Raw genomic sequence first — 25,718 nt, forward strand, 5'->3', positions numbered from 1 at the left:
TCTTTCTCAGTCTCCCCATAACCCCTATGTCAGTCCTCTTTTATAACAGTGGCATTATTCAGTATTTGTCTTTTTGTGATTGAGATATTTCACTCAGCATAATGTCCTCCAGGGTCATTCATTTAAGGAACATTCTGATTGTATTCCTTCGATAATGGATTTGTTTATTATTTTGGCAGTCAGTGGCATATTCAGTATTCTTTGCCAACACAATTTTAATACCTCAAGTCTTCTTTTGTCTTTCTTCTCACATGCTGTTGTTACGTGTCATCAAGTCAAGTGCAACCCTCTGAGAAACAGACTGAAACTTTGCCCTAACCTCATGTCTTCCCCGTGCTCAAGCCCATTGGTGCAATCAGTGCGTCGATACACGTCATTGAGAGTCTTCCTCATTTTCACTGACCCTTTACTTTCCCCAGCTGTTGTTGTTGTTGTTGTGTGCTGTCAAGTCAGAGCTAACTCAGAGCTGACCCTCCAGTGGGTTTTCAGATGCAATTAATCACACAGGAGATTATCCATCCTTCTCTGACAGAGCAGCTGATGGATTAAAACCATGTGCCTTTCAGATTACAGTGCATCTTAATGTTCCTGTCAAATTCCTTTGAATGATCTTCAGCAAGATATACTTGCATGTTATATTAATAATATTCTTTGATAATCTCCACACTCCGTCCACTTTTTTTGAGAATGGTAATGAATATCTTCCAGTTAGTTGGCTATATTTTTGGCAGAGACTAATGAGCATGTCCAAGGGTGTATCTGTTTCTTGAAGCATCTCAATAAGTATGCCATCAATTTTCGGTGCTTTACTTTTTGCCAATAACTTCAGTGCAGCTTGGACTTCTTCCTTCAGTACTATTGGTTCTTGGTCACATGCTGCTTCCTAAAATGGTTCAATGTCGGCCAACTCCTGTGAGTATAGTGACTGTGTTCTTCTTTTGAAGCATCTGTATTCTTTTGTTTTTGCTAGGCAGTCTCTCCCTTTATTCTCTCCCCGCCCCCACTAGTTTACTTAAAAAACTTGAGTACAAATTTGAACAAATTCAATTTCCCTCACATGGCCACCCATCAAATTGTACAACCCAATGATTAATGCCCCCCTCCCTCTGCACATCCATACCCCTCTGCTTCCAGCCTCTGCCACCCCCCCGGATTCTTGAAACATCTTTTTTTTAAGCTTCCTGAATCATACATAATATACAAGGTTTTGCACACAGAATCCTTCAGTGTTGCAATTTGAAGTTTGAATCCTCAGTTCTTTCAGCTTGAGAAATGTTGTTATAAATCTTCCTTTGATCTTAGTGCCACAGTTTTCTATATATAGTTCAGATTCTTTTTTTAATTAATTTTTTTAATTTTTGTGTGCGTGTACCGTCCAATTGGATCTGACTGATACAGGAGGAGATTGTCCCTCCTTCCCCGGCAGAGCATCTGGTGGATTCGAACCATGCGCCTCTGGGATTGTAGTTGCAGCTCCTTGCCACTAGGCCACCAGAGCTCCCCATCTTCTTGAATTATTTGCTCAGCATACTGATTGAATAGGTTTGGAGAAAGGATACCACCTTGATACTTATCTTTCCTGATTTTAAATCATGCAATAACCTCTTGTTCTGTGTGAATGACTGCTTCTGGGTCTATGTACAGATTTTACATTAGGGTTCTCATGTAAAAGTGAGTGTTCTGAAATTCTTATTCTCTTCAGTGTTATTCATAATTTACTCACACAGTTGAATGCTTTTGTCAACAAATCACAAATAAACATCCTTCTAGTATTCTCTACTTTCAGCCAAAATTCATCTGACATCAGCAATGATACTAGATGTCACGACCTCTTCTAAATCCACTTTGGATTAACTTTTTCTCCTCTAAGGATCGATCTTTGTTTAAGGCCAGGACTCAAACTATGACCAAAATAAGGGCTCAATGTATGGCAAAGGTCAGAGTTCAGTGTGGGCCTAGGATCAGGGCTCAGTCCGTGATACGGGTCAGGATTGAGCCTATCTTCTCCAGGGTCAGAATTCAGTGTAAGAGCAGAACTCACAATATGAGGTTAGTGACTACAGCTGGGACTCAGATAGCCTGCTGTCCTTTCTAACAAAGTCATGCTCTGGAGAGCTGGGGTACCAGGTCTGAGAGGCCACTGCAGCTGGGCCTCTTCCTCCGAGTATCTTCTCCCTCCTGGGCTTTTGGCTGGTAATGAGGAGAGGTACAAGACTCCCTATCCCATCCTGAGAGCAATCTTCCTTCTAGGGACCGTCTGACCCTTGAGACCCCAAAGGGACCCAACCCCAGCCTCCAACCTTGGCGGGCAGCAGGGCCTGGCTACGTGGCAGCCCCACCACACATGAGGGATGAGACTCTTTGGCAAATGTTGTGTTTGCAGGGAAAACACTGGTAACCACAAGCAAACCTACCCCTCCCTCGGTCTCTTTCCGGTGGGTCCTGCACCCTGGGGAGCCTCATAAAGCAGCCTCCACTCCTGTCTTGGACAGACAAAAACTTGTCCGGGACTGAACATCTCCTGCCTCAGAAATTCCCAAGGTAAGTGTGGGAACTAGGGCCGGTGCCTTCCCAAGGAAGGAGTTCAACAGGGAGATTATCTCCAACTCTCTCCCGATAGCCTGGCTTTGCTGTGGGACTTTGGGCAAGTGCTGACTTTCTGGTCTCTGTCTGAGCAACGATCCCTCATTCCCACCTGGCTTTCCTTCCCCAAGCTGGACACAGGACAACTGCCCACTCAACTGGGCCTGGGTACAGAGGGGATAGAGAGCCTTGTGAGAGGCCCGCTGCCTGCAACATTCAACTGGCACAGGTTGAGATGGCAACAGGGGCCACCTGAAATCCTTCCTGGCTGAGTCCAGATAGCTAGACACCAGCAGGGCTGTCACACTGTGCTGGGCTCCTCACAGCAGGTGGCACAGCCCTCCTCTAAAGGAGTGGGTCTGGGCCTCTGTCCTTGCTGGCATCTCCCCAGTTAGCATCTTCCCACCTTCCTCCAATGTGCTGTGTGTTCTCTAACTGGTCCCAGTGTGGCTTGGGGTAAAGCCACGTTTCCTCTGGGTCTTGACCAAGGCCATTCACAACCATATCTCTCTGGGGTCCCCCCATGGATCAGACAGGTGAGGGTGATTAGTCCCATGGCAGACAGGCAGGAACTGGTGCCCAGAGGGCCTGGGGCAGACCACCACTTACAGCTTTCGACATCTGGGCTGGAGTGGGACTCGAGTGCCTGGGCTAGACCATCCTGGACAATCTCCCTAATGTTTGTTCCCATGTCAGCCCTCAGGTCTTGGTCTATGGCCAGAGAGTCCATGGCTCAGGCGTGTGGACTGGGCCTGCTGCTGGCACTGCTACTGCCCTTGGTTGGTGCATCCATGCCTGGATTTGTGGTCAGACTCAACAAGGCCACTCTGAAGTATGGTAAGACCTTGTCCCCCAGTCTCCATTCTGTGTGTGTCTGTGCACAAGTGAGTATGTGTGAGTGCAGGCTATGTATGCATGTGCACCATCACTAAGCGTGCGTGTGTATCCATGAGCTCAGAAATCCCCTGAGGGTGGAGATTTTTGTCTCCTATGCCACCAGAGCCCTGGTACCACATTGTATCTCACACACAGTTGTTGTTCTTAGGTGCTATCAAGCCAAGTGTGACTCACAGCCACTCTGTGAAAAACAGAACTGAACCCTGTCTTATCCTGTACCATCCTCATCATCTTTGACATACTTGAGCCATTGCTGCTGTCACTGTCTCAATCCATCTTGTTAAGGGTCTTCTTCTCTTTAGCTGACCCTCACCTTTCCAAGCATGATGTCTCTCTCCAGCCTCTCCTGACAACATACCCAAAGTTCGTGAGACAAAGCCTTGTCATACCTGCCTCCAAGGAGCCTTCTAGGCGGACTATCTTCAACACATAACTGTTTGTTCTTTTGACAATCCCTGGGGTGCCCAGTGCTCTTCTCCAACACCACAATGTAAAGGCATCAATTCTTCTTCTGTCATCTTTATTCATCTTCCAGCTTTCAGATGTATAGCAAGTGACTGGCAAGACCATGACTTGAATCAGGCTCACCTTAGTCTTCAAACTGATATCATCGCTCCTCAGTAACTTGAAATCACACTGCACTGCTTGACAAATACTCAATGGATTCGTGGATGAATGAAATATCTGCCTCATGTCTGATGCGTGCACACACACAACCGGTTGGGTGTATGTGTCCTAATGGTGTGAATGTCGGTCAGTTTAAATGGCTGTTTTGGCTTCCATGTGCCTGCTTCGGGGAACCACAGGTGAAGGTGTGAGTGCTGACGGGTGCCTGTGATAGCTGTGACTGCGTACCCTGTGTGCACATGGGCACTCTCATCTCACAGCTGGTGATTGAGCTGTGTGTGTGGGTGCATAGCATGTGCACAGTGCCACAAACACACGTGCACATGGAGGGGGCCACGTCTAGCCCAGCCCTGCAGGGAGCAGCCAGAAGTTGGCTCCTGCTGGGCTCAGGCACAAGCGGCTCCTCTCTGGGCCTTCCTGGTGGCAGAAGCCTCTGTTCTGCAGTTTTGCTTGTTGTTGTGTACAGTAGAGTCAGAGCTGACCCTTAACTGACCCTCAGAGGCAGTAAATCACACAAGACAAGAATGTCTATCTTTCTCCCATGGAGAAGCTGGTGGATTTGAACTGTGTACCTTTGGGATGGCAGCACAACTCATTATCCTTTAGTCACCTTTAGTATAACTTTACTAGATCTTTCTAAACTCGGTTCTATCCTTTGGTGAAGCATACTGGGGAAGCGGGGGAAGCAGATCTATCCCCGGGAAGGGCAGAGACTACAGTCCAGGAACCAGACACAGTACTCTTCTTCATATCTAGCTTCCCCTCAGCACACTCAGCCGGGCAGGGGTGAAATACAGCTCTCCGCTCCCACTATGCCCCCCCCAGGCCAAAGCGAGAACAGATTATAGTGTGAGAGATTCAGGTCAGACAGTAGAAAGGACTTTGCACAGCAATGAAGCAGTGACTCGTGAAAGCAGCAGAGTCCCCCCTCCCAGCGCATACACACTCTTCCGGGACCTCACATCCGGGTCGATGGGTGGACAATGAAAGGGGTCAGTGATCCATGCCACAACGTGACTGGCACACAGAGCCATGCAGGGCTGCGTGCCACCTGCCTGCCTGGTGTCTGTCCAGCGTGACCTCTTTTGTCCGCAGAGAGTGGACTGCCTGTGTTTGTTCTCTGTGGAAATCCAGCTGAGGCCCACTTGCTCACACCACTTCCGGTGCTGGGTGGGATAGCTTCTTACCACATCCTCCCTCCGCACCCTATGAGTCCAGGCCCTGTGTTAGAAGAACACTGTAGAGGGAGTTGAGAGGCTGAGATGTACGTCTGAGCTCAGCCACAAGTAGTCAGAACAGAGGGACGCTGTTGTTAGGTGCCATGGAGTGACCACACCTCATAGCAACCCCATGAGCAGCAGATCTGACCCTTGACACCCCCCACCCCCACTCCCCAGCACCCTGCTTACAATGTCTGCCATACTCAAGTCTGCTATTGTATTCACTGTATCAACCCATTTTGTTAAGGGTCTTCTTCTCTTTCTTTGACCCTCTACCTTTCTCAGCATGATGTCTTTTTCCGCAGCCTGACCCTTCCTGGTAATCATGCCCAAAGTATATAAGATGAAGTTTTCACCATCCTTTTCTCTAAAGAGCACTTTGATTGTACTTCCTCCAAGACAGATCTGTTTTTTTGTTAGAAGTCCTTCATCCTCTGATGTTTGGGAAAACTGAAACCCAGAGAGGAGTAGGAACTTCTCAACATCAAGTCTGGGCAGGGTTTGGGTCTCCTGACTTGTTACTTGAGGCTCCCTTCTCGGCACCTCCATCTTCAATTACAGTTTAATTAGTATCTCCCTAGGGTGCAGCAAGACAGGTGAAAGAAAGTCCGCAGACTCTGAACGAGACTCTAAACCTGTCTCGATCTAGATTTGCCCTCCCCTGACTGAATCTCCACCTCCCTGTAAACAGGGCATGATAAATGTCCCTCCATTTACAGAATCGTTGTGAGATGATGCTAAGCTCTCAGTGCAGGGCCTGGCACGAGAGGAGCAGCTTATAATCAACAGCCCTTCATGCCTTAAAAAAAATTGTTAGTATTTTTTTGAAATAAATATTTTTGTCATCCATATACATTGTGCTTCATGTATGTACGTTGTGTTGCATGTTATCGTTGTTGTTATGTGCCATCGAGTTTCCTGTGACTCATAGTGACCCTAAACCCTGCCCTATCCTGTGCCAGTCTCACTGACTCTGACACACGTACCCCCCTCACCCCAATGCAGTCCTTCATTTACATTATATCCCGTTCATCTATACAAACGGAATTATAAAATTATAGAATATGGAACTCTTGTGGCCTAGTGGCAAGAAGCTGCACTGAAATCCCAAAGGCACACAGTTCGAATCCACCAGTTGCTCTTCTGGGAGAAGGATGGACAATCTTCTTCTGTGCAATTAACTGCCTCTGGAAACCTGCTGGAGGGTCAGCTATGGGTCGGTTCCAATTCAGTGGTATACAGCAATGACATTTATATTATGGGATTCTCCCCTTCCTTACAATCATCCCACCAACAACTGCTTTTGTGAAAGCGTGTAAAGCCAGCTACTTCATGCCTCATGCCCTAACATCCCCCTTTTAGATAGCCAATTGCTAATTTGCCCACCCCTGCCAAACCAGTGCTCGGAGGAAACAAGGGTGTCCCTCTTGCCGAAGGATCCCATGTTCAACTGGGCAACTTGGAGCATCTGCATCTATAAGCAAAGTCAGTGCAGAGCAAGCCATCAGGGTGCAACCCTAGCTCATGGCATGCTGAGGTGGGTACATCTTCTGGTTGGCTTCTGGTCAATTCACCCCAGCCTTCCGTGGCTAGGTTTAAATGGGCATCAGCTGCTACAAAAGTGAATAGTAGCAACAGAGACAGCCGATATTTCTTTCTTTTTTAAAAAATTTTATTTTATTATTTTTTTGTGTGTACCTGGTGGATTCAAACTGCGTACCTCTGGGACTGCAGTGCAACTTCTTGCCACTAGGCCACCAGAGCTCCCTTAGCCTGCATTTCTTGTGAGCCAAGTCTTTATAATGGCCCCATGTGATGTTACAGAGAAATGTACTTGGTTCCTAGGGCTGCTGGGACATAACAAAGCACAGCAAACTAGGGGACAGAAAGCTACAGAAATGTCTTCCCTCACAGTGAGTCAGAAGTCAGAAAGCATCGGGTCAGCAGGGCCATGCTCCCTCGGAACGTTCTATGGGAGAATCCTTCTGGCCTTTTCAGCTTCTGGTGGCTGCTGACAACCTCTAGCGTTTCTTGGCTAGTAACCCCATCATCCCAACTTCTGTCTGTTTTCACATGGCCGCCTCTGAGTGTCTCTTTCTCTATTTCTCTATCCTTATGTGGCTTTCCGTTACTACTCTGCTCCAGATGACCTCATCTGAGTGTAGTTAATTAAATCTGTAAAGATCTTATTTTACAATAAGGTCACATTCACGGATTTGGGGTTGGGACTTGAATGAGTCTTCTTTTGGAGGCCACAGTGTAGCCTTGTGTAAAGGGAAAGATTGACGTACAAGATTCTTGGCCTTTGAGGGAGGCTGTCCATCTAGAGGCTGCATCCATAGCCGACCTGCTTGGGTAAGAGAAGTCACATTTGTTTGGGACATTGGTAAAGGTGCTGAATGAAGTGAAATTTGACTGGAGCCTTGCAAGAGGGCAAAGGAGGGGTACACTTAGCAAATAGATTTGTGACAGGTAGATCAGGGAGCAAAAGGGCACATCATGCAGAGGGTGAGAACTGGGAAAAGTCCTCTCCTGTCCCCAGCTGGGGGACAGAGGTAGGCAGCGTGGTATTGCTCTTTGTCTCCCTGGGGCAGCCTAACCTCCCCCTGCCATGGTCCCACAGTGACTGATGTTGGGAAAGTCCCATTCCAGCGGGTCCTGAAAGTCACGGTCCCGTATTTCCTAGACCAGAGTCAACAGAGGATCCAGCCCATCAGGTGAGTGCTCCTGTCTGCAAGGTGAGTGCTCCTATCTGCCAAGTGAGGGCTCCCCAGCTAGCAAGTGCTCTTCCACCGGGACAGGTCCTTAAAAATGAGTGATCACAAGAGGAGTCAGGAGAAGGTCCTAAGGTAGAGACCTGGAGTCTGGCTCTTGAACTAGTGGCCTAAACTGGGTCCTCTGGATTCACTGAGCCCAGGGCTGGCAGGAATTGTGACTCTTCTAAAGTCAGAGGCTAGATTTAAGTTCATTTACCCCCATTTACACACACACACACAGAGGGAGAGAGAGAGAGTGATGGCAGAGACTCAAAGATGTAAGTAGACAGAGTCATCTCAAATGCTGGGAGCTGGACCCATTGGCCTAATGTGGGAATGCAGACAGATTTTAGAGTTTTCCAAAGTAGCTACTTGGCTTAAAATGTAAAATCCGTTGTATTTTGAATGATAACAATGAATTTTAAAACATTTGACACATTAGATGGGTCCAAAAATTGTCTAGAGACTGAAATTGGCCCAGGAATCTCCAGTTTAAGAACCTTTAGGTAGTGCTGGGAGCCCAGCTAATAATAGTGGGGGACCGAGAACCACCCCAAACACCCGAGAATTGAGGATCCCTAAGTGACCCGTGACCTGGTCAGATAGCAGACAGCTCAACATTGTCCAAAATAGGTGCCGAGGGACAGAAACACATGGAAGGGTGAAAGGAAGCAGATTCGGGTGAGCTGATGTCCGAGGAGTCACCGAAAGATGGTCACTTAGGTGCTAAGAGTACTGCTCGATGGTGGGATCTAATGTTTTGATTTTAAACTTCACACCATTTTGTTTACAGAATTGGAATTTCAGCCTCTATCTCCCTCTGACCCCTATCCAAGTTCTGTGCAGGAAAAACAACAAAGAATTAAATAGTAGGTTAACTAGAGAGGGCTTAGCAATCCAAGTGGGCAACTTTGAGGGGAATGAGTTCTCTGCTGGGCGTGGACAGCAAGCCAAGGCTGTTGACTGGAACACTGTGGAGGAGCCTTCTTTCCTCAAGTCCTCCCTTTGCAGACTTCTTCCAGAATTCAAAAGAACAATGTCCTCTTATCCAATGCCCTACCCAATGCTGGGCTCACAGCTGCATCTTCCCCCGAAACCAGCCTGCTGTCCAACTTTGGCTTGCATGCCCCCAGTGATGGAAGACTCACCACCTCACCACCACCATGTTGTTCTAACAGTTTGAAAATCTTTATAGCATCAACCATACACACATGACATCATGGTTTAATGGGGGCCACAGTGTAACTTTAATCTTCTTGCCTTGTCTCCTGCAGGGTCCAGATTCTGAACGTCCACGTGCATAACTTCCAGCTGAACTTTGTTGCTGATTTTGGGGTCCACTTATCTGCAGAAGCCAACTTTAATTTCAGGGTCCTTCGGTGAGTCTTCAGGTTGGTGGGGAGACGGGAGTGGGTTCAGGGATGCTCCTAGAACCTGAGTCAGGACAGAGAACCTTTCCAGAACTTGCACCCTTTGACCTCCTATAGAGCGCTTCCCTTTCAAGAGAAGGATTTTTGAGAATCTGGACCTGCACAACAGTTGTGTAATTGAGTGGAATCGTTTCACTTCTCCAAATCTCAGTTTTCTCACGTATAAAGTGAGATGCAATCAGGCACAATGGCTAGGGGGGCTTCAGTGAATGGATTCATTGCTAGAGTTATATTTACTGTCCCCTTTCTTTTTTTCTTTTTTTAAAAAAATTTATTATTAATTTCAATGAAAATTTACAGAGACTTTGGATTTCCATTCATTCATTGTTGCACTTTTCTCCCCTCCCAACCCCCCCCCCCCAGTACACTACCCTCATGGAAAAGTAAAAGAAAAATTCTTTCATTGTTTCACAATCCCTCCTCCAGGTCCACTCCACTATACAGCCTTCACTCTGGACTCCTGTCATGACAAAAATCCCTAATAATTTTCCCTCTTCAACAGTTTTCTCCCTCTTCTGTTTCAATACAATATACATTATTGAACCCATCCTTCTCAGTCTCCTCCTAAACCCGAGGTCAGTCCTGCTTTACAACGGCACTGTCCCCTTTCTGATATTAGGTCATATAGTAGTTGTCAATACATTAATTATTGGAATTATTTCTGTGCATTGAACACAGACGGTTACTGTGTTTGTGCTCTGCTGAATGACCTCAATGGGAATGGTACAGGCTCTTTGGATTACAAGTGTTTCTACCACTTATTGGTGTGGTTCCAGGCTTTTTATACTTATAAGAATGAGGATGCTGCTAAACAGAGCACGCTTTATCAAGAGCCCGTTTCTCCAAAAGACTCTTGTCCTAGAGTGACATGTTTTATTACTTCCCTGCAACAAAAAAGAAACTTGAGCCTGGGACTCATAGAAATAAATCAAAGGGGTGTACACACTGGCCTGCATGGAAGCGAGAGGAAGGGGGTTAAGAGGAAGGTAGTTTTTTCAAAAGCAAACAGCGTGGCCATCCTGCAACCAGCTTCCGTGCTCACACACTCAGACTCTCTCATTGCTATTGAGCAGGAACCGACTCGCAGCGACCCTCCAGCAGGTTTCTGAGGCTGTAAATCACCCAGGCGGAGATTACCCAGATTTCTCGCTCAGAGTGGCTGATGTATTCAAGCCGCCAGAGAGAGAGGCTCAGGCTTTGAATTAGCAGTGCAACTCCCTATGGACCATGTAATCAGCTTTCTGCTTTCCTGTGTGAACTGTAAGGTTAATTCTGCACATCAAAGGAGTTATGGGTAGTGATGGAGGCAGAGAAAGTTATTGTGAGCATAGAACATGGAGGCAGCCTTCTCTGATAAGGAGAAACTGGGAGATTTTCCAATTTCTCAATTTCCATCCTTGTCGGAGAATATTCTGAGGTCAAGACCTCAGCATGGGACATCAAAATGAGACTTGCAACGGGCAAATCACCCTCCTAGTAATAATGTTTAGAGGATGAGCTGGCCATGCAGAAGAATCTCTCTCTCTCTCTCTCTCTCTCTCTCTCTCTTAACTTCTCTGTCCTGACACTATCGTTTTTGAGTGTTTACTATTGGTCAAATTCTGTGAGACAGATACTATCAATTTTGTGGCCATTTTACAGAAGAAGAAACTGAGGCTCAGTGGGCACAATGACTGGTTCAGGGTCTTGCAGTGAGAGGGTGTGGGGAGATGAGGTTCATGTTGGCCTTCTGCAGGGTCTGGGACTCTGAGTGGAGTTTGGGGTTCCCGGATCTGCCCAGGAGGTCATTACATGTTGAGTAGGGTCTCTGCCTCTGTGGGCAGGATGGCAGGTCTAGGGGGATTTGCTGGGTCTCATAGCAATCCCTGGTAGAGGGCCAGAGAAAGAGAGGAAGACCCTCAACAAGATGGATTGGCACAGTGACTGTAACAATCGGCTCGGATATATCAGAGATGTGAGGTCGGTGCAGGCCAGGACACGGTTCAGATCTGTTATCCATAGGGGTGCTATGAGTCATAGTTGACTCAATGGTGCCCAACAAGAACAACAACATAGCAGGCAGGGGAGTGATGCCTCTGGGGTCTAAGACTGGCCTCCTCACAGGGTTCCAGAGTCTGTGACGCTGACAATGCCTGTCATACTGTCAGCTGATGTCCAAGTGACCCAGGGACCCATCCAGACACCCCTGGTCAGCATCTCTGATTGCAACTCAACGTTCGGCCCGATCAGCATTCTTGATGGAAGCAACAAGTAGGTGTCTGCCGAGGGGTGGGCCGTGGGCTCTTGGTTGGTGGCTCTCATGCAAGACTTGGTCCATCTCCATAACAGGCCCGTGAGACCCCCTTAATCAAGGCCTGTTCTAGGACTGAGAATAGAGGGTTGGAGAGGGTCCTTAAAGTCACACACAGCACACAACTTGCCACAAATGTTGTGTCCCCGAGTTGACTCTAACCTTCCATTGGGTTTGAGAGGCTTTAATCTCTATGGGAAAAGATAGCCAGAGAGTAGCTGGTAGATTCAAAACACCTGACTTTCTGATGAGCAGCACAGAACACTATGTGCCGCGCCATCAGCACCCCTTAATGAGTTGCCAGAGCCCAGGTTCTGTCCATTGCTCCTGCACCATCTGACAATGTGCACTAGCTATGGTCATGATTATTCAGACTGAGGGATTATGGGTGACCTGGACCAGGCTGACTGTTAGGAACCGAGAACTCTCCTACCTCCTAGGTGAAATGGGAGCCTGAGGTCCAGGCACAAAGATCTATTCAAGCTCTCAGAATAATTTGAGAACTAAAGTGTGCCTGATTCAGGCCGTGGTCTTTCAACCACTTGGATATCTGAGAGCTGGACAATGAATAAAGCTGACAGAAGAATAGATGCCTTTGAGTTGTGGTGTTGGAAGAGAGTCCTGAATATCCCATGGACTGGCAAAAGAACCAATATGTCTTGGAGAAAATGCAGCCAGAGTGCTCCTTGGAGGCAAAGATGTTGAGGCTTTGTCTTACATACTTCAGGAATGTTGCTAGGAGAGGCTATTGCGTGGAGAGGGACATCATGCTTGGAAAGGGAGAGGGGTCAGCGAAAGAGAGGAAGATGCTCAGTCAGATGGATTGACACAGTTACTGCTGCAACGCGCTCGAGTGTATCAGAAAGTGTGAGGACGGCACAGGACAGGACAGGGTTCGGATATGTTGTTCAAAGGATCGTTAGGGATCTTACTCGACTCAATGGCACCAAACAACAAGAAGCTCTCACAGGAGTCAGCTAGCTGCTTGCAGAGAAATAAAAGCAGCTGCCACTTGCAGAGTGCCTACTGTGTGCTGAGCACTCTTCTAGACCTTTCCTATGGATCCTCTCATTCTCATAGTGGTCCTACCATGAATCTGTGATTATTCCCCGTTTTTAGAGAAGAACAAACAGAAGCACAGAGAAGTTCATCCACTCACCCAGGGCCACACAGCGGGCAAATGGTGGAGGCTGGACAACCTGTGTTTTCCCACCACTTGTCAACATCTCCATGTTAGGTCTCCTCCTTCCCAGTCATGAGTGAGGGGGACTTACTGTTGAATAGTCTGAAGGTTTAAAAGAATGCAGTGTTTGCACAGTGAGGGAACTTCTTGGCCATTGAGGGTTGTTGGATCGACTTTGTTTATGGTCATCTTTCTGTGCAACTGACGACCCCTCCTGGTCCTCTCGAGTGGGTGCTGCTGATGAGGCCATTTGCTCCCTCTCCCCAAGAGCTGATTCAGTTGGGGTGTGATTTAGCTCAGCATTATAACCAAACAAGATCAGAGGATTCCTATGGGTATCTGCTGAGAAATACTGGCTTAGACTCATCTCTTGTTCAGAGGGGAAACTGAGGCCCAGAGAAGGGAAGAGACTTTACTAAGAGTGTCACAGAGAATTGGACCCCAAGCAAGAAGCAGGCCCTACAGGTCCCATCTGCACTCCTGCTCTGCTTTATTGGGCTCACAAGGACCACAAAACCAGCTGGCCCAAGACATGGCTGAAGCTGACTTCCCCAAGCCTGGCCTCACTTAGCAAGTCCCTGTCCTCTTGTAAACCTTGGGACAAAGGCTCTGTTTCTTGGAGATTTTGTTTCTTCAGTTATGAGCATGGGAATGACACTGACACCTTGCTGGGCACAAGGCATGGTATCAAATGAGACTCTCCAGGCTCCGGCTGAGAGTAGAGGCATCTCTCTACTGGACTTGTGGCTCAGGGTTGGAGTGAGGAGGACCCCATGTGTTTGAGCTGGAAATTCAAGAAACCTTTCTGTCTCTTCCTTAGCACCTCCCCCAAGATGCTGGTCCACCTGCAGAATCACATTGAAACAGTCTTGAACAATAAGGTAAAGCACTTGTTGGCTTTCTCAGGAGGAGGGCATTGCTTAACCCAGAAGACATGGTGAATGGATAGTACGGTTTTAGGTGAGGATAGGAGACAGGCCAGAACTTTTCAAAGTGAAGGGTCCCTTGTTGGGGTTCTTCAATGCGCCCATGAGGGCAAGAGAGATTTGGTCCAATGGTCCACAGGAGTCATGTGGGGACTCAAACTGGGCTGTACCTATGGGATTGGAGAGGATAGAAATCTATTCTCTGGCCAGCCCCCCAATTCTACGTCAGAGGTGAAGAGTGGAGAGTATTTTCTGGTCCCAGGGGACTTATGGAACAGAGGAAAAAATGAACTTGGACAAGGGCCTGGCACTGGAGCTGGATGTGGCGTGGAGTTCCATCCTGGCCTCCCTACTTCCCGGCTTGGACTCTTATCTACTCCATGCTGCATTCTTTGGTGCAGAAATGAAAACTCTTTCCCGAAAGGGCTGGGATGAGGATGAAATGAGTGTTTACTTGTGAAACATTTAGGACTGTGTCTGGCGGAGTGAGTGCTGTAGTTCTTGTTGCTGTTTTAGCGCTTGTCACTATGTAAGTCCCATTGGGTGGTTTCTCCCTCCCTGTTCACTCACCCCAGCCCCATCTCCTTCTAAGATGAATAACAAAAACAAACAAGCAAAAAAAAATCCAAACCAGACCTCAACCTTATGCATACCCCCAAACCCAGTGCTGTGAAGTCAGTTACAGCTCACAGCAAGCCCCCATCTGGGCTTCTGAGGTTACAGATATTTATGGGAGAAGGCTGTTCATTTTTCTTCAGTGAAGCCAGGGTGGGTTCAAACCACTGACATTTTGGTCAGCAGAAGAGTACACAAATGCACTGGCCAAACCACCATGTACCATCCTACAAGATGTATCAAGAGGGAGGTCTTCAGGATTTCCATCTGGCTGAGGTGGGCGCAGTCTGTCTTAAAAGGCCTGTGCGTGACTCAAGTACCCCTTGGTCCTACCTCTTGGCCTCTGGGCCTGCTCCTGCTCCCCTCAGAGCCAGCCTTTTCTGGGCAAAAGACTATAGGGTGGTTATGTAAGAAGGGAGTGGTGGGGTCTGCCTCTACACTGTCTGCTGGTCCAATCTGTCCCTGCCTCAACAGGCCCTGTCTGTATCAGGCTATGATGACCAGAGCGCCCTTGCTGTCCACTGAGCCCAGGATAAATGCTAGTCTCCTTAGCCTGGCATAGAAAGTCCAGCCTGGCTTAGCCTTGCTGCCCACTGCCAGCCCCTATGTGGTCACCACCCTTTCACACTGGATCTCTCAACCCGAAGGAGCAGACTCCCTCCCTCAGCCCTGGGGCCCCTGTGGCTAAACCACACAATCTCCTTTCTCCCCTCGGTGCCCACTTTCCCCACCAGCCTTTGGGCTGCTTCTTCTCTGGCTCTCCAGTGCCCTTTGTAAGTGCTAAGATACCTTCAGTGTGTAAAGAGAAAGAAGAGATTCCAAGTCATGGTGTGTGGATGGTTGAGGGACTTACAGACAGGAAGCCTAGGTCCTCTCCACTCCTGAGAGGTTAGACTTAACAGCTGCCTTCTTCTCTCTTGCTTTGCCATAGCTGTGCCTGGCCATCTCCAGCCTGATGCAGGTCATCAATGTCCACTTTGGCACTTTGATTGGTAAGACGTGGGAGTCCAGGGGGATGGGACAGGAGAGACCCTGGGAGGTCAGTCATACAATGACTGAATTGCTTGTGTGGACTCTTGTTATTGTTGTTGCTGAGTGCCATCAAGTTGAGCATGACCCATAGCCACTCTGTCAACAACAGATCTGAACCCTGTCCTGTCCTGTGCCATCCTTACAATCTCTGACACACTCAAGCCCATTGCTATAGTCACCGTGTCAATCCACCTGGTTGAGAGTCATTTTCTGTCACCATTCCCCCACCTTTCCAAGGATGATGGTTATTTCAAGAAGAATAACCTCTCCTAGCAACGTGCCCAGAGTATGTGAGTGAAGCTTTGCCAGCCTTGTCTCCAAGGAGCACTCCGGCCAACCCTTCTCCAAGACTATCTGTTTGTTCTTTTGGCCGTTCATGAGATACTTTCCTCCAACACCATAGTTCAAAGGCATCATTACTTCTTGTCATCCTTATTCATTGTCTAGCTCTCAGATACATAGCAACTGATTGAAAGACCATGATCTGAATCAGGTGAAAATAGAACAATTAGTTAAAGAATCTGCAATTCTTCAAGTTCTGAGATCACCAAGTCTTTGATTCTCAAATCTATGTATCTTAGGTAAAATAATCTGAAAACTAAACCCAAACTAAGTCTTCCAGTCACAAGTCTCAGATGAACTTAATGCCATTGCATCTTGAACTCTAGCCTCATTCATGTATTGAAATAATGGGATTTTAGAGTCCAGATTCTCATAGCTGAAAGTGTTTTTATGTAACTCTTTTGGTACCATCTCTTCTTCCTCGTCCTGCTTTCAGGGCTAGAAATTTCTCTCTGAGGCTCAGGGCTTTAAATCCCATTTCTTGCTGGACACTTCCTCCTGGAAGTCCTGTAGGCTCTTCCACTCAGCATCTGAGAGCTGAAATCCTTTTTCTTTGAACTTCCATCCTCTTGTTTTCCTTCAGAGTGGCCATCACCATCCAGGGAGGACTCCAGGGACAAGGCTTCCCTCTCTGCTCCATTGTCTGTTGGGCTTTTTCCCCTGCTGATTTTCCCAGGGTTCCTCCCTGCCAAAGGATGACTGATGCTAGAAGCGATAACTTGTCTTAGATGAATTCTCCTAGAAGTAGACCCTTAGTTAAGGATTTAAAGTGGTTTATGTGAAAAACATCAATGAAGAGTCAAACTCAAACTTACTGTTGTTGAGTCAGTTCTAACTTATTGTGACAGTCCATTGGATTTCTGAGGCTGTTAATTGCTTTAAGAGGAGACTGCCAATCTTTCTCCTTTAGAGCTTCAGGTGGATTTGAACCAGCTGAGAGGTGCAACCTTTTGATTACCAGCACAACTAGCTATGGATACACCACTGGAGTTCCCTTTGTGGAGCACAAAGCAGTAAAAAGATGAGGAAGGGAAGGTTTTTTAATGAACAAGTTATTGCCCTGGGCAACTGAGGTTCAAGTCCTTTGGGGAGTTTAGTGTTTTCTTACTTGAGAGACAAGAAGCCAAAGTACTTCTCTACCAATGTTCTTCAGTCATTGGTCAAGAATCCCCTTGTCCCTAGGAAAGTTACCTTCCAGAATTCTCTGTTGTGTCCCATTGCTCACATACTTAACTCTGTTCCTGTAGGCAGTCTGGCAAGTTTGCAGCCACTTTGAGATAACCAACTTAAAATAGTAGCCAAAATGGTAGCACTACACAAGGCTTCGGCAGGACTGTAGCCTATCATACAAATATGAAAACCGTGTAAATAGATTGACTTCATCTTCTTTTTAAGATCAATGTTCAGCAATATTTAAGAACTAGAGTGACAACTACCCACGTCTTAGCTGATCACAGGTTGCGTGGACTGTTGATGTGGAGGGACAGTGTTTCTTGGCCTGCTCAGTACAGCCTCCCTGTCTCCAGTGTGGTCCTCACGGCCAGGGCATCAGCAAGGATTCCTCAGCTTCCCCCCAAGCCTGCTTTGAGGTCACTCCCGCTTGATGCTCACCTCTGTCAACACTTTTCTGACAGCTTTGCTCCGGGTTCTCTCTCTCATGCTCTGCCATTGACGTTGGAAGATCCACAGCTGTTGATTTATAGCAGCTGCTCTTTGCCATTGATTGGCTCTGCCTTTGGGGCAGGGTTTGACTCAATCCCTCACCTAAGGAGCGGCTGCACTGGCATGATAGGGCTGGCTTGTGGGTGTTAGACCAGGAGGGATAGCTGGCAGCATTCTGTGGTTATCTGTGGTTGAATATCTTCTTCAGGGGAAACTTGCGACAATGGTTTTGTGAGGTGACATCATTGTCTCCAATCTGTGGACATAGATTCCAAGTCTAAAATTCTCAGTGCCCACCATGAACCCACTCACCTTGGTTGTCTTCTCTTCACGTAACCACCACTGCCTTGTGAGAACCTTTAATGGCCCAGCTCAAAGAACTTTCTTTTATTATTTTTCTCCCCCTACTGCCCAACTCTCTTATTACCTTAACACAAGACACCAGGGAGGAATAAAGTGACCTAAACTTTGAATTAACTGTTGCTCATTTGCTGTGCGACTTTAGAAAAATCAATCAGTCTCTCTGAATTAGATCCTTCTATCAAAATAAATGAAGATAAATATGCCTTCCTCTCAGATATGTTGCTACAAGATTAGATAGATGAAGTGGCTGTTATAAAATAGGTTTATGAAATGTTAACCTTTCTTTTTTTCCTCAGTAAGGTTATTCCAGCCAAAATGCATTAAATTGGATTCATCAAAGATAAGTGGCCAACACTAGGGATTGGTTAAGTGAATCATGCACACCTAGAACTTAGAATTTGCCATCACAAATTATCTGGCAAAATATATAGGATACTAAAGGATAACATTTACTGTAACTTTATTACTCCCATTTTACAAATGAAGAAACTGAGGTAGTCTAGCCATAAAGCTCATGTTTTTCACTAAGCTATACAGTCACACTGTTAAAGGGAAAGAGAAAGACCCAAGCCAAATGCATCAGTGTGACATTTCATTCCAGGCTTACAGAGAAAGAGAGACAGAAGAGAAAGTGCATTAACAGTGTATCTCTACATAGGAAATTTGAAATTCTGAATTAGGTTATTTTTCCCATAAATTTCCACAATGAATAAGCGTTACTATTTCAGAAGAGTCAATAGACTGTGAGTAGCTGGATCTTGAATGTTTGCTTTTTGCGACTTAAATTTGTTTACACTGAGCTCTTTGTGGCCTCCTTGTTTCCGAGCCTGGACTTTTTGACAGGTGCCTGATGCTAAGTGTACCATCGCTTGTTCTTCCTGGGTTATGTAGGTCTCAAACCCGTGGGTCCCGAGTCCCAGATTCGCTACACCATGGTCAACGCGCCCACCATCACTAATGACTACATTTCTCTGGACATCAATGTAAGTGCTGCCTTGTCCGTCCGGATTCGAGCTCTTACGGCCTCTGGAAGTCCTAGTGTTCTGACGATTCCTATAGGAGCAGAGGAACAGGGAGGCTAGAGGTAGAGGAACTAAGAGGGCTTTTCTTGAAGGGCATTCTGGGATAGGAACATGGCCTGGAGGACCAGCAGCATGTGATGCCTCAGTGGCGTGGCATCCAGGACCTCAGACTCTGACCTGGAGCCACCTCCCTGCTAAGTCTGAGTTGCTCCCCCTCGCACCCCCACAGGCTATGCTCTTCCTGCTGGGCAAGCCCATTGTCCTGCCCTTGGATGCCACCCCCTTCCTGTTGCTCGAACGTGTGGGTGCCAAGGATGCCATGACCACCTTGGGCCTCTCTCAGGACTTGTTTGACTCTGCGATCCTTCTGCTGCAGAAGGCCGGGTCCCTCAACCTGGAAATCACGGGGAAGCTGGTAAGAACTGAAGCTGCCGTCGGGGGCTCTTGGGATGGAAATGCCTTGTGATTCAGGCCAGGAGGCCCCACAGAGCCCAGTGGGTGGGACAGCTGGAGCTTTGGAGCCACAGGGTGATTGCTGAAAGGATCATATGGGGACTGTGGGCAGGAGTTCTTGTTTGAGGGGGAAAGGCTGGTCTTCCTCAGGGAATGGCAGTCCTAACATCTGTCATGTGGTGGGGGTTTGATTTCAGCACTCAGTAAACAATCAGCTGAACACATCTGTGCTGGGCCAGCTAATCCCTGAGGTGAGTGATGGTTTTTATTATGTCCGGGACTGACATCGGGAGTGGGGGAGTTGTGGGTCACAAGATCTCTGCTGTCTCATAGGATCTGTCCCAAGTGGAGTCTAGCATCTGTCCTTCACATTTGTGCCTCTTCCATTTGCCTTTGTGGCATTGACTGGGTGGCAGAGGGCTTAACCTGTAGGGTTTATGTCTTTGTCACAGTGTGTACTTTGCCTGGAATGCTTTTTCTCCTTCCCTTCTCTCATCCACCTTTAAGACAGAAACTTAGGAATCGCCTCTTTGGACAGACTGAACCCTTAGTCTGATCCAAGTGCCTCCTCTGAAACCCCTGGCCCGTGAGCTGCCCTCCCCTGTAGCAGGGTTCATGGTGGCTATGCCTGGGTAGGCCCACCACCTCCCTCAGACCCTGAGAATGGAATGGAGCACCTGCCTGCCTTTGTCACGTCTTCTCTTCTTCCTCTCTGCCCCCAGGTGACCCATCAGTTCCCCCAGCCCATGCCTTTGGTGCTTAAGGCGAAGCTGGGTGCCACACCCATTGCCTCACTAGCGCACAACAATGCCACACTCCAGCTGCAGCCCCTTATTGAGGTTCTGGTCGCAGCCTCCAACTCTGACTTCCGGTCCCTCTTCTCCCTGAATGTGGTGAGTGAGCCAGAGAGGGCTGGGATACCTCATTTCCTTCTGCATGCCCCTCATTTGCTTTGTTCTGGTCACCTGATCGCCTTGCTGGTCCTTGATCATATCAGGACACAGCCATCTTATCTTTGTATGTGCTATGCCCTCTTTCTAGAATATTCTTCTTATGGCTCTTGGCATGATTGGCTCCACCTTATCTTTCAGTCCCTCTTCAGGGCAGCCCTTCCAGATCACCTTGAATAAGATGGCCCCTTGTCAGCTCTCCGCACCACCACCCTGATTTTTTGCACTCATCAATCTCTAAAAGAGCTCACCTGGCCACGTCGGTTACTTGTCACCTCTCCCTTTGTCCTGTGTGGATTCCCGAGGACAGGGTTTGTCCTCTTCACGTGGTGATCCCAGGACCCAATGCAGTGCCTGGAGTATGGCAATGCTCAACAAATACCTGCTTCCTGAGTGATGGAGGGATGGGCGACCAGCTGACGGAGCTGTTGATTCTGCATCATCTTACCCTGTCTTCCCATGTGGCCCTTAGATGGTGACCTTGAGCCTCCAACTGTCTGTGTCCAAGGTGAAGCTTCAGGGGGCCACAAAGGTGCTGGGGTGAGTAGGATCTCCTGGAGCTAGTAGCCTCAGTGTGTTTAATGGGTCTACAGCCACCCCAGTCCACCAAGCTGAGTCCCTTGGCAGTAGGAGGAACCTGGGCTGTAGTTCTGTAATTGCCCCTGGGTGGGAGGCACAGGACCCAGTTTGAACCCTCCTGCTTCTTTTCCAGGGACATCGGGCTCACTGTGGCATCCTCCAATGTGGGCTCCTTTGATGTGAGTCTAGGGATGGGGTCCCCAGAAAGTCCTTTACTGGATGGGTTGGCCTTCTGCTTGAGAAGGAGTGTGCGTCACTGTCTGTGCCACCATAACTCGGGCCCCTTCCCATGGTGCACAGAGACAATGGTCATCCAGCTCGTCCATCCCCCCCCCCCCCCCCGTTGTCTATCTTCTCACAGGCCATCTGCCTGCTGGTCATCTGGTCAGCCTGTCAACAGCCACAGTTATTCAGTGGGTTCTGTCAGCAGCCCGCTGGCCACTCTGTCATTGACGGCCCAGTCACACAACCCTCAGACAGAGCCTCAGAGTCCACCAGTCAACTAGACATCAGCATTAGACAGAGTGCCGGCTCCCCTCAGACACCATGGAGGGGCCATTGTTAGTCAGTACATCCCGTCAGTCCATCCGTCTGTCAGATAGTCTTTTCCTCAGCATAAGCGGGCCTGTCAGTCATGTGGCTTATCCAGTGGGTGGTTCTTTGTTTGGAGAGGGAGTGTGCATCAGCCAGTCTGTCAGTCCATGTCTGTGTCAGTCTTGAGAGGAGATCATTCCATCAGATCTCCTGTCTGTCTGTCAGTAATGGTACCATATGCCCAGAGGCTGGTCCTGCTTCAGCGGTGTGGCTGAGTTCTTCTAGAACCCAAGACAGGAGTGACCTGGCCACCTCCTCAACCCCTGTCCCTAACGTTTGTCTGTCTGTGTGCGTATGTGTGTCTAACTGTCCATTTCTCTCATGGCCTCATCTCCTTTTCTCTCATGGCCTCATCTCCTTGACTTTGTGACTGCAGACACGTAAGGTGCATGCTCTCGTGAGGAACGTGTTTGAGAAGCCCCTGCTAGACCACCTCAATGGTGAGCCTCTCTCTTACCTCTCTTTCACCCTGCACCCCGTCTCCTCCTGCTCCACAGCCCCTTCCCTGCTCAGCCCCACACCCTCCTCATCTCCAGGGCTCTGTGGTTGGAAGTTCAGCCACCCGTGCTCGTATCTACTCAAGTGTGATCGTGGCTAAATGACTTCCCCTCTCTAAGCTCCAGTTTTCGTTCTGTGAAAAATGGGCCCAATAATAATGTTCCACCTCCTGGGACTGTGGCCTTACCTCCTGGGAAGCTGCGAGGATGCCATGAGGACCTGGGCATGGGCTTACCTGTGGGACATGCTCCTTGAATGACCCCTGAGTGACTCGATTTCTCCTTTTCTTCCCACAGCTCTCTTGGGCTTGGGGATTTCCCTCCCCAGTGTGGCCAACCTCTACTACCTGGCCCCCAGGGTCCTTGTCCATGACGTGAGTGCTTCGGAGGTTGGGTTTGCTGAGGGGTGATCATCTCTCTCCTTATTTCCCTGCCAGGCGAGGGTACCTGCTAGGACAGGTTCCAGTGAGCTAGAATACCTGAGACACCATGACACATACTATTACTTGCCCCTTAGGCCTCATCATATTTTACACCAGGTCTTATCAGAAGATCAGGCCTTCAGTTGTGCCCTGGCTTGGACTAGGCTCCTCTGATGTCTGGGACAGGTAGAAGTGTTCTTTAGAGTTTTATAGTCAAGCCTCTAAGGCTGGCTAGGAGAAAGGGGCTTCCTGATTCTTCTAAATCACTTCCCTTGGATCAGAGGTCATGGGCCTGGAATGACATCCAGTCACAACCACTGTCCATGCCGAACGCCTACAACTTCTTTCCTCTTTGTCTTGAGTCACTGCCAACCCAAAGGCACTTGGTTCTAATCTACCAACTGCTCCATGAGAGAAGCGTGACAATCTCCTCCCGTGCAACTTACTGTCCTCTGTGATCCTGCGGGAGGGCTAACTGTGAGTTGGTTCCTACTTGACAGTACATAATAACACAGCAGCAGTCGTTACAGGAGCAGGTTCATGGGTCTTTTCTCCATTCTCCTGTGGGTTTAACGGCCGAGCTTTTGGTTACAAGACGAGCTCATTAACCATTGCCACACCAGGACTTCTTACCTGTTATAGAAAAGGATGTTGTTGTGTACTACAGAGTCGGAACCGACCCATGGCTGAGCCTCTCTGGTGGGTTTTCAGAGGCAGTTAATCGCACGGGAGGAGACTGCCCATCCTTCTCCTACGAAGCAGCTGGTGGCCTCAAAGCTCATGCCTTTGGGATTGCAGCGTAGTCTCTTGCCACTAGGCCACCAACGCTCCCTATAGAAGGATAATTGTCCTAATTTATTCAACAAGACATGCAAGCATGAAAAACTTAGCTTCTACCCAACCTCTGTATGACAATGAAATTCAATCATACCATCCCTTTTCTAAAACAGATGTTCCTTTGCTTAAGAATTAAGCATTAACTTTAATTAATTAGCTTAAGAATGAACCCAGAGGCATTTGTGTGATTCATCCCCATGAGAAGGGGTATACAGCTCAGTATATAAGAAGCCAGGGCCATCAGGAAGACATGCCCCAAGACTTGCCCAAATGGTCTCCATCAGTGGCTACCTCATCCAGTCAATTGGATCAGGACTCAAAGGTCTCTAGACCAGCACTGCCCGAGAGAACTTTCTGGAAGACGGAAATCTGCACTGTCCCAAACAGTAGCCGCTACCAACCATGAGGCACTTGTGGCTATTGAGCACTTGAGTGGAATTTTACATTTTATTTCATTTTAGTGAGTTTACATTTAAGTTAGCCATGTGCAGGGTAGTTATGGCTGCCACATTGAACCCTGGCCAGGGCTCTTGAACACACGGCCAGGGACTGGGTTGGGCTCATTTTCTGCTAGATCTTCAGCACCTGGCACAGACCTTCATTTATACTAGAGGCTGAATAAAGGTTTGTTGATGGGTGGATGAACGATCAGCAGGCCCTGGAATAGTGCAGTGAAGCGGCAGAGAGAGTAGAGAGGCATAATGGCGGTGGCGGGTCCTGCTGGGGAGGCTTGGTAAGAAGATTCTGGACTCCTGGCCATAGCAGCCGTGACTCTAATGGTGCACAGAGTACCAACCCTAATTCTTGTCCTGTTTTCTTGTAAGTGGGTGGGATGACAGAGTGACAAAGCAGGAAAGTGAGGCCTAGAGACGCAAAGGACTCTCCCAGCATGCACAGCGAGAATGAAAGATCTTGAGCTCAGAGCTGCTGGACAGCCAGGAGCCCCACCTCCTTTCATGTGACCTCTGACCTGGCCTCCTTGGTTGTTTTTTTTTTTGTTTGTTTATTTGTTTTGTTTTTTACACCTCCAGGGCTATGCTGTGATATCCAGCGATCTCTTCTACCAGTGCTGAGGTGGGACCACCAGGAGGGCTGGAAGGGTCAGCTTGCTCTTCAAGGACCCTCTCACCTCAAGCCACAGTGGAAACTGAGATGAAGCTACACTCAGCGGCCACCACCACTGAGTGGGATGCTCCTGCTTCTGAGTGAATCTGGGTTCCCCATCTTCTCCGTCTTTTTCCCTTCTCCTTCTTCCACCTTCCCTCACCTACCTCTTTGTGTGGAGCAGAGCGCCCTCCAGGCTGTGCACCACTGTCCTCTCTTGCATTAAACTTCTCTTGAGCTGCAACTTTCAGCCAGATTTGACCAACTCTGTGTATGTGAGGTCAGTTCCCTGCCCACCATCTTTGGTCTCATTTGGGGTTGGAATGGCCAAAGCTGCCTTGGACATGGAGAAGAAGTGACCACATATCTGTGGGCCACATCTGTTGGTCCTGTCACCACCTTATCCAGAACTTATATTTTGAGAGGATCCTAGAGAGCTGTGTGAATAAGCTGAAATTGGGAATGCCCTGGTGGCCCTTGAAGCACTGTTTTCCCCTGCCTGCTGTCACGCCTGACACATTCCCCCTCTACAGTTTTACATCCCATCTTGTCACTAGACCTTCATAAGAGCTCTGTGAACCAGGTAAAGTCTAGAGTTTCATCTTAAACCATACTGAGGCTCATGTTAACCTAAGTGTCTCTAACTTGCCTCATTAACATCCTAGAGGTGAAGATTCACAACACATAGGATAATTACATCAGATCACAAAACAAAGTGCTGGGTGCACAATTCATTCTGTAACTCTGAGCTTCAAGACTGGCTTTATCTTTAGTGTTTGAGAGGTGGAGGGAAAAAAAAGGTGGTTGGGGAATGCTTCCCAAGGAAGGAGTCTCCAGTTGGTCCTGAAAGATGGCAGAGTTTGAAGCTGTGGCGAGGTTAGTATTGTAAAGGGGTCATTCAGGGAGTTTTGGGGCCTGGGGGAGCAGAGATCATAAATGTTGGTAGGAGTCTAAATAGGTGTTCCTTAGAAGGGGTCGTCCTGGGCTCTGGGGCACCTTGAATCCAAATAAAAGCCCAACTGTTCTGCACAGTTATACTTTATTTATAGTACAATTATAATATTAGACAAGTTGTTTGATGCATCTGAGCATCTGTTTATCTGTAGAATGGAGATCTGTGTAAATTACTTAACTCAGGGAGAAATGGTGGTTGGCTTGTTAGGTATCACTGAGCCAATTACTGACTCTGAGTGACTCTTGGCTGTAATATTTTTGGAAAGAACTTTGGTGATACAGTACTTATGCACAATCAAAAGGTCGGCAGTTCAAACCCACTGGCCACTCTGTGGGAGAAAGATGTGGCAGTTGGCTCCCATAAATGGTCCAACCTTGGA

The 25,718-nt window shown here is 48.0% G+C and overlaps 2 protein-coding genes across 2 annotated transcripts in view; one reads left to right on the forward strand and one right to left on the reverse strand.

Annotated features, from left to right (window-relative positions):
* SUN5 (Sad1 and UNC84 domain containing 5) overlaps positions 1–3,313 on the reverse strand; it is a 32,150-nt gene extending 28,837 nt beyond the window's left edge. Inside the window, exon 1 of the mRNA XM_006881690.1 lies at positions 3,193–3,313. Within this exon, the coding sequence (XP_006881752.1) occupies positions 3,193–3,313 (121 nt within the window). The remainder of the gene's footprint in view (positions 1–3,192) is intronic.
* BPIFB2 (BPI fold containing family B, member 2) lies at positions 3,312–24,353 on the forward strand. Its single transcript, XM_006881691.1, has 15 exons — positions 3,312–3,420; positions 7,951–8,044; positions 9,358–9,462; positions 11,617–11,763; positions 13,807–13,867; positions 15,459–15,519; positions 18,818–18,909; positions 19,178–19,363; positions 19,599–19,652; positions 20,124–20,294; positions 20,824–20,891; positions 21,064–21,109; positions 21,901–21,964; positions 22,319–22,395; positions 24,312–24,353. The coding sequence occupies exons 1-15, from the start codon at positions 3,312–3,314 to the stop codon at positions 24,351–24,353; spliced, it is 1,377 nt and encodes a 458-aa protein (XP_006881753.1).
* Positions 24,354–25,718: the final 1,365 nt, after the last annotated feature.

This window comes from Elephantulus edwardii, unplaced genomic scaffold (genome assembly GCF_000299155.1).
Source record: "Elephantulus edwardii isolate Elephantulus edwardi_28Jun2011 unplaced genomic scaffold, EleEdw1.0 scaffold00015, whole genome shotgun sequence".
Lineage (NCBI taxonomy): Eukaryota > Metazoa > Chordata > Mammalia > Macroscelidea > Macroscelididae > Elephantulus > Elephantulus edwardii.